An 8,939-nucleotide genomic window follows, 5' to 3' on the forward strand; every position below is an offset into this window, starting at 1 on the left:
GCACGAGCTTTTCCCGAGAGGGTTCCTTCCGCCTTTCTGGGGGCGGGCGGCCTGCTGAGCGAGAGGCCCCGGACAAAAAGAAAGGTGGGTGCTGCCCAGAGGGCAGGGCTGGGCACAGAGTGGGGCCAGGTGGGGCCGGGGGGACCGGTTTGCAGGGAGAGCTGCAGAGGCACAGGGACTCTATAGTTTAGAAAGCGGAGCACCCACCACAAAATCTGGTTACCGTCTATAAAGCTCACTTCAGTTTGAGGAGTTCTGTGAGCAGTATTCTTTAGGCCACAAATCCCAGCAAAGCTCAAAAAGTGCTTTATTACCTGCCAGCTCGGGGAGGTTGGAGGCTTTTCAAACTGGGTATCGAGACCTGTTAATGGGTTGCGAAGTCAGTTTGCTGGATTGTGGCTGCCATTTGAAAAAATGAAATAGAAAAAAATAGAAAATGTCAGAGTAATCGAATATAGTGAGGGTTAAGTATAGTTTAATGATACTTTTGTTTCAGTACATATATGTGCATACATGTACATGTTTGTATATGTCTGTGTGGAACCATGTAAAATGTATTTCTTTCTCAGGGTTGCTAGTCAAAAAGTCTGAAAAATACCCGATAAACTCCTAACATTCTAGGTAAATGGCAAATACTTTGTAAGTTCTAAAACAGTGGTTTTTAAAATATAAGTATATTATGTGCCCAGTCACAATGGGCACATTTTTCTGTGGATTCTAGTTTTTAAATTTTTGGAAAACACTGCTTAGAAATAACAAAGAATTTACCATTGGGAACTGTTCCAGATTAAAGGACACTAAAGAGACTTGACAAATATTAATAAATGCAATGTGTGGTCCTGAATTGGATCCTGGATTGTGTGTGTGTGTGTAAAAGGACATCTATAAAAGACATGATTGGACGATGGGGAAAATTGGAATATGGACTGTAGATTGGCTAATAGTATTTATTATACCCATGTTAAATTTCCCAAGTGAGAAATTGTACTATTATTTTGTAGGAGACTGTCCTTATTCTTAGGAGGTACATGCTGAAGGTTTTGGAGTTGAATAACTTACTCTAACTTGGTACAACTTACTCTTAAATGGTTCAGAAAAAAAAAATTATGGAAGGAGGGAAAGATCTAGTGACATGATATCATGGGGGACTGTAGGTTAAGGGAACCGACACGCTTATTGTTCCATTATTGCGTCTGTTCTGTACATTTAAAATATTTCTGACTAAAAAGTTAGGAAACCAGAGGTTTTTATCACCTATTGGAATATTAGAGTTTCTGAAGTATATTTTCATTTGTAAATTACATGATCGTTTACATGCCTCTTTACAAATTTACACAGTTCTTCACAGCTTACAGTCTTTTACTGTTTACATCATCTGTTAGAGTCTGCAAAGAATTTTATCATCGGCAAAGCAGATTACAAGAGAAGTTCACAGAGGGCCTGGTAGAGCACATGCCATTTTATTGTTTACAAAGAACGCCCTGAGTACACAGTCCTTCACAGTTTATGAGTATTTCTTCATATAGCAGATTAGAATTCACGGAGACTGTCGTCATCTGCTTTAGAGTTTGCAAAGGGTTTTGCTGTTTCCGAAGGGTGTAGTTTCCAGGTATTTTGCATTGTAGAAAGCACAGCACAGCTTGCACAGCAAAATGAGGGTTTATGAAGTACGTGACGATTTGCAGAGCCTGTCACCCAGTGTTTTGCTGATGGTGCGCTGATTCAGTCTCAAGGCACTGCTCTGTACACAGAGCTCTTTCCAGCTTAGGAGCGGAGCGGAATGCTTTCCGCTGAGGCCTTGACCAAGCTTTTGTTGGATTCCAAAGCATGGAACGTTCACTGCCTCAGCTGACCCTCTCTGGGGGCCCCGGGGAGGCAGCAGAGGGGTGTTTATCCCAGGTTTACAGTCGGGGAAACTGGAGCCCACAGAGGGGAGGAGACTTTCTGAGGTCACACAGTGAGGTGGGGGCAGAGGCAGTTTCCTGGTTCCAGCCTGTTTCAGGCTGTTCCCACTGCCCTGGCCCAGGCCTGGGTGAGAGCTGCAGCACCTCCACCTGGAAAATGGTTGAAGAAACGCCGGGCGCCCTTCCTGCCCTCTCTGGACCTGAGTTTAATCTCACCAGCATTCAGGCTGCAGCTCGGGTGAGGCCCTGACCGGAGGAGGGGGTGTGTTTGTGTACTGGCAGGGGTGAGGGGACCCTGCCGTTAGAGAGCATGCCTTGTGCTGAGTGGGGAGACCAAGTGTCCCCTAGAGGACAGAGGACAGTTCCAGAGTGGAGGGAGCCCAGGCTGAGGGCCTGGAAAGATCTGGAAAGCTCCCCAGAGGAAGTATGCCAAGCTGGGTCTAGAAGGATGGGTAGCAACTGGAGGAAGAGAGGAGGTACTTGAGGTGAGAAGAATGGTGGGAGGTAGAGGGACAGAGGAGCAGACAGGATGACAAAAGAAGACAGCCAGACGTGGAGACACCAGGCCCGAGGGAGGGACAGGCTAGGGCAGTTGTTCGGACTACTGACTCCGGAGTCAGCCCGCCTCTTGCTACCTGTGGCTTGGGCAAGCCACTTCCCATTGCTGGGCCTTGGTTTCCACATCTGTAAAATGGGGATACTGGTAGTGTTGACCTCACTGGGTGATTGTGAAGATTGAATGAGTTAATAATTGTAAAGCGCTTGGAACAAGGCCTGATACGTTGGTCACGTACCAAGTACCAAGTAAGTGTCCATTAAATTAATTATAAAATGAGACAGAAGGTCTCAAAGGGAAAATCAGCAGGAGCAGCAGAGGAGGACAGATTCGGGGCAGAGAGCTCAAGACACAGAAGGTCAGGCTGGGAGACAATTCCCCAACCGCCTCCTGGGGAAAGTAGTCTTGACTTGGGTGGGGAGGAGGGACATTTTGGGGCCCTGACCGGCCTGTCTGGAGGACAGGACACTTCAGGTGAGGAAGGCAGCCTTGGGGAATGATCCTGGGGACCAGGTGGGAGAGGCTTCCGGTGACAAGGTGAGGTATCTAACCACCTGTCTCTCATGTCTCCAGCAGAGGCAGCGGCTGCCCCCACTGCAGCTCCTGGCCCTGCCCAGCCTGGGCACGTGTCCCCGACACCAGCCACCACATCCCCTGGCGAGAAGGGTGAGGCAGGCACCCCGGTGGCCGCAGGCACCAGCGCGGCTGCCATTCCCCGGCGCCACGCCCCGCTGGAGCAGCTGGTCCGCCAGGGCTCCTTCCGCGGGTTCCCGGCGCTCAGCCAGAAGAACTCGCCTTTCAAACGGCAGCTGAGCTTACGGCTGAATGAGCTGCCATCCACGCTGCAGCGCCGCACGGACTTCCAGGTGAAGGGCACAGGTAAGCCCCGGGTTCAGTGGGCAGGAACGTCGGGATCGGTAGCCCTGTCTGTGTGTGTGTGCGCAAGAGATAGAGAAGAGGTGGTAGGCACCGTGATTGATTAGCACTGCCTGCCACGCGCAACAGCGAGAACCGGGGAACACATGATCCATTAGCAGCGTCTGCCACGGGCAAGGGAGAGTAGAGAGGTAGTCAAAATCCTGATTGATTAGCAATGTCTGCTATGGACAAGGAAGAGAAGAAAGATGGCACAAATCAGAATCATTCAGCAAAGTCTTTCCTGGACAAGGGGAGGAGGGCAGCTGCACAGGTGCCTTGATTTTGCTGGAGCCTAAGACACCACAGGCTAATGCTCCCTTCGAGCACTTGGCCAGTAGAGACATGAGATCTGGCCAGGTGAAGAATACAGGTAATCCTCCGGCTGAGGGGAAAGGAGGATTGTGATGGATTAGTAATGTCTGCCTAGGGCAAGGAGAATAATCTGATGGTTCACATCATCATCTCCTTGCAGCATCTGCCATGAACGAGGAAAAGGAGCAGGTGGCACACCATGTGGTTAATTAGCAAGTTTGCCGTAGGTGAGGGGGAGAGAGAGAAAGCGAGCAGCAGGAGTATGTTTTTGCCCAGGGAGAGACTTCCAGAATTTGTCCAGAGGAAACATGAGGTGAAGGGCACACATGAGCATGGGGATCATGGGGTCAGGGAGCATAGTGTTGGATTCGTGATGTCACTCGTGGGCAAAGGATTGGGCAGAGGCAGCACCCACCATCACTGATTAGAGGAATATAGAGGTGCATCGTGGATTAGCGATGTCTGCCGTGGGCGCGGCTAGGAGAGAGGCAGCATAACTGTCCTGTTTTGCTTGGAGGTCAGATGGAGTTACAAGGACCAGTCCTCTCCACTGTTTGACCAGTAGAGCCATGAGGTCTGGCCAGGTGAGGGGTGAGGTGAGCAAAGGGTTCAGTGGAATAAAGCATCATGTTTGATTACTAATGTCTGCCATGGGCCAGGGAAAAGAGAGAGGTGGCGTATGTCATGATCTAGAGCAGCGTCCGCCATGACAAAGGGAGAGGAGAGGTGGCACAGTACCATGTTTTGCCAGAGAGAGACAGACAGGAGGGCTGCCTTTCCTCCCAGCTGTCAGGGAAGTCATGTGGTCTGGCCCGCTCTCCTGCCTCCATTCGCCAAATCTGAGACACCTGCCCCTCCTGGCCTTGGTGACTGGTGTGAGAGGTGTCGATCTATATCCAGGAGGCTGGGCTACTCCAGAAGGTGACTGCTGAACAGATGCCAACGCTTGTTGAGAATGACGCACACTCACTCCATGTCCTGCGGCATCATTTGGCCATTGCACACCTCGGATTTGCTGTCCTCTTGCAGCCTGGAATTAAGCACACCCCCAGGGCTGTCACGCATGCTCCCTGGGAGGTGGCAGGTCTGCCAGGCTTTATTTGGAAGACTTACACTGCTATAGCCAGTTGCACACTTGCTTGGATGTGACTTACGACACAAAATTTCACCGACTCACACAGATGTCACAGTCTGCTGCAGGTGTCACACCCCCGGCATAGTGACACACTTAGTCATGTACACTCCAAAATCACACACATTTGGAAGTTGCACAATCAGCTGTTAACAGTTACACACACTTAGAAAGCACATATCCAGATCCAGAGATCACACACCCAGATTTACGCGCATTCACAAACCACGCACCCGAGTTCATGAATACCTGGAGGCACACTCATACATCACACAGGCGGATTGGCTCACACTTGGCAATCACGATCAGGACACCACCCCCCTGGATTTCAGTCACGCTCGGATGCCTCACCCTCAGCAGCTGCACACCCATTGGGACTAACACACACAGTCATTACAGAATTGACCTAGAAGCCACATACCCCACCAGCCGTGCACCCCCGTGTCACACCTGCCGACTCCTCCGGCCAGTTTCTTTCTCATGCTGGTTGGAGGATTATGCACGCTCCCTTGGAGACAGCCACTTGCTGAAATATCACAGGCACTTGTCACATACCACGCTTTGTGGTCCTCTATTGTTTATTCAGATGGTGGCTTTGCTCATCCCAAGTGCTCACTAGGCTGCTGCACCTGCTCAGTATCACCTGTCTTCCTGGCACAGGTGCAATTCTGCCCTTCTGATGTATGTTATAGGCCAATCTAGGTGGGGTGGACAGGGCCTCCTTCACCACCCAAAGCAGAACAAATGATCCTCAGCCAGTGAAATGCCGTGCGGCCAACATCCATTCTGACTGGTCAGTGCACTTTGCCATATACGTGGTCGAACATAGTTTTAAATTAATAGATGTTGTTAAACATTTCAAATATTTCTTCTGGTTTGCAGCTACACACAGGTCCTCCTTGAGGTCCTCTTTGATTTGGGGTCTCTGTGGCTGTCAGCCGTCCAATTGATGGGAAAATTTCCTGGGGCCAAGAGATCAGAGAAAGAGGCTAACAACTCCGTTATTACGTCAAGAGTTTATTGAGGGAACTTACATATGAGGTGGCAAGACGAGCTCGATATCCTTCATGCCACGTGGCAAGCGCTAGAAGGTTATATAGGACAGGGCAGGACGGAGGGAGGCACTGGATGTGACCCATCCCAGATAAAGGAAAAATGCCGTACATGCCCGCCCTGGGAAAGGGCCTGTTCCACAAACCAGCATGCCTGGGCCACGGGGGTCTGGGGTAGGGGTATCGATCTGACAGTCCCTGACTTACAAGAAGCAATCTATTCTGCCCTGATGCAGCTCATGGGTGTGGCCGTGGTCACACCACAGAATCGTCTCTCCTCCACACCAGTGTCACACGCTACTTGTACCACTCAGATGTTACACGCACATGTGCACAGAGTTATCATTTTTGGGACCGTGGCCACTTAGTTACTCCGGAGCAGACCCACTTTGTGAGAGAGCCACCTGAGGGCATAGGGATCAAGAAAGGACAGGGCCTGGGCGTGCTCACTAATGCCCACCCTTCCCGGACTTCCCAGTGCCTGAGATGGAGCCCCCTGGCGCCAGCGACAGCGACGGCATCAATGCTCTGTGCACGCAGATCAGCTCGTCATTTGCCAGTGCTGGAGCCCCAGCGCCGGGGCCACCGCCGGTGCCAGCAGGTGAGCCCAGCCCCGCTCCTGGGGCACACGCCCTGCAGCGCCCCTCCCGTATTTCCCTGCTCCACGCAGGGCTGCCTCAGAGACTCCGGATCTCAGAGTCCCACAGGCTTAGAACCGTGGGTCACCTTACAGCTGTGGGGTCGTCTCAGAGCCACGAGGCCATCTGAGACCCATGGGATCAATTTTAAACCTTCTTGTCTTAAAGTAATAAGGCTTAGAAACCTCCAGCCTTAATCACAGGCGAAATAGAACTTAACAGATTCGGAACCATGACACCTTTGAAGCGCACAGCTTTGGGAGAATGCTCTCTGAGGAACAGCGCCCCGGAGTCACCTGAGGGCTGGAGGCTTATCCTAGAACCTTAGAATCACAAACAATGTTAAAACTCTAGAATCTTAGAAAACACAAACTTAAAACCATCCAACCTTATTCCTTACATTAGCATAGTACAGTCTGAGAAAGATTCATGGAGCCTTAGAATCTTAGCCTCCTATGCAATATATCCTCAAAATATTAGAACCAAGGGTGATATTAAACATATTTACTAACAGGTGTGGCACTGACCCATCAGAAGGGCAGCTGGCCTGGGCGATTGTCAGTCCTGCCTGTACTCCTCCATCTTGGGACCTTGGAATCTCAGAACTGGATCTGAACTGTTTTTTTTAGCACCGCGAAACCATCTCGTGGTCCGGGGTGGTTAAGCCACTTGCCCAGAGCCGGCGCAGCTAGTGAAGAGCAGAGTGGGATTTGAGGCAGCCTGGCTCGTGCCTGATCCCGGTCTAGGCCCACGCCCTCACCTGCCCCTCTCCTTTCTCCAGGGACTTCTGCCTGGGGCGAGCCCTCCGTGGCTCCTGCAGCTGCCTTCCAGCCAGGGCACAAGCGGACCCCTTCGGAGGCTGAGCGGTGGCTCGAGGAGGTGTCCCAGGTGGCCAAAGCACAGCAGCAGCAGCAGCAGCAGCAGCAGCAGCAAGCGGCCTCGATGCCCGCTGTGCCCCCCGTGCCCCCCACCCTGCAGCCCTTCTCTGCCCCTGTGGGGCCCTTTGATGCTGCACCTGCCCAGGTGGCCGTGTTCCTGCCACCCCCACACATGCAGCCCCCCTTTGTGCCCACCTACCCAGGCTTGAGCTACGCGCCCGTGCCGCGTGTACCCGTGGTGGGCATCACACCCTCACAGATGGTGGCCAACGCCTTCTGCTCAGCCGCCCAGCTCCAGCCCCAGCCCGCCACCCTGCTTGGAAAAGCTGGGGCCTTCCCGCTCCCTGCTGCACCCACTGCCCCTGGGGGCCAGGCCCGCCCACGCCCCAATGGGGCACCCTGGCCCCCAGAGCCAGCACCTGCCCCAGCCCCTGAGCTGGACCCCTTTGAGGCCCAGTGGGCAGCGTTAGAAGGCAAACCTGCTGTGGAGAAGCCTTCCAACCCCTTCTCCGGCGACTTGCAGAAGACCTTTGAGATTGAACTGTAGCCCGAGCCGCCCCATTGCCTCCAGGTGCCCCACGCCTGGGACTGGAGGCCCAACCTCTCCCCTCATCCTGCTCCCTGGGGCTGTGCCCCTTAACACCCCTCTAACCCCTTCTCTCCATCACTCCGACAAACACAGAACCGACATTGTAATGCCCAGGTTGCAACAGGATGGAATTCAGGGATGGACCCAGCCTGGCTAAGGGACCTGTTTCACTGCCAGTCTTAGACCGGCAATGGCTCTTTGCCCACACCCCAGACACTGGGGAATGGCCACAGTCCCACTGAGTGTCTTCGGCTCAAGCTACATTTCTCAGTTTCTGTTGTTGACCTTTCACCTTCCAGTGTTGGGTAGGATGGGGGAGGGAGGCCCACTTAGGGGCTCTACAGGGCCCCGTACAGATGCCCACCCCAAGTCTGGTTGCCCACCCCCCATACACAGCACAAGCAAAGGGCTTCCCTCTGCCCACCTGCTGCGTTCACTGCCAATGCTGTGCTCACCTCTGTCACCCCTCCCCCCACTCGGAGGCCCACATCTTCCTTGGGCCAAGGTCTCACGGGGGCAGGGGCCAAGTTGAGGGCCCAGGAGGTGGGGTAGGGGGAAGGGGAAGGAGACGCTCAGTTACCTCACGTTGGTGCCCGCTGGGGAGGGGTCCAGAGGAGGGGGGAAGGGTGCCTGGCGGGTACTTTTCTATCTTTTATTTCCAGATTTTTTTGTATCTAAACTTGCAGATTTGTATTATACAAAGGACAGCCAATAAAGGAAGAATATAATGGTACCCCTCAGGAAAGCGAAATGTGTGTCCAGGGGGATAGTGTGGTTACAGAGCCTTTCCTCTCAAGTCATCTTCTCAAACAGGAGGGTCTCCCTGGTTAATGACCTCTGAGTCAGAACATAGCAGCAGTAACAGCTGACCCAGCTCTGGAGAGGTGAGTAGTAAAGGGTACCCTAAATTAATCACCCCATTTCTGATTTTTACAGATTTTTGAACCAAGGAGTTCAAAA

At 52.5% G+C, this 8,939-nt stretch overlaps 1 protein-coding gene across 4 annotated transcripts in view; it reads left to right on the plus strand.

Moving 5' to 3' along the window:
• The window catches only part of NUMBL (NUMB like, endocytic adaptor protein), a 24,459-nt gene extending 15,747 nt beyond the window's left edge, over positions 1 to 8,712 (plus strand). The window contains exons 8-11 of one of the 4 annotated variants that reach the window (XM_011372207.1): positions 22 to 84; positions 3,037 to 3,339; positions 6,353 to 6,475; positions 7,294 to 8,712. In XM_011372207.1, the coding sequence (XP_011370509.1) occupies positions 22 to 84; positions 3,037 to 3,339; positions 6,353 to 6,475; positions 7,294 to 7,937 (1,133 nt within the window). In that variant the 3' untranslated portion in view covers positions 7,938 to 8,712. Of the gene's footprint in view, positions 1 to 21; positions 85 to 3,033; positions 3,340 to 6,352; positions 6,476 to 7,293 lie in introns of all 4 variants that reach the window. The other 3 variants (XM_011372206.2, XM_011372210.2, XM_023537877.1) reach the window with 3 other exon arrangements.
• The last annotated feature ends 227 nt before the right edge of the window (positions 8,713 to 8,939 follow it).

Source organism: Pteropus vampyrus, unplaced genomic scaffold, assembly GCF_000151845.1.
Source record: "Pteropus vampyrus isolate Shadow unplaced genomic scaffold, Pvam_2.0 Scaffold203, whole genome shotgun sequence".
In the NCBI taxonomy this organism is placed as follows: Eukaryota; Metazoa; Chordata; class Mammalia; order Chiroptera; family Pteropodidae; genus Pteropus; species Pteropus vampyrus.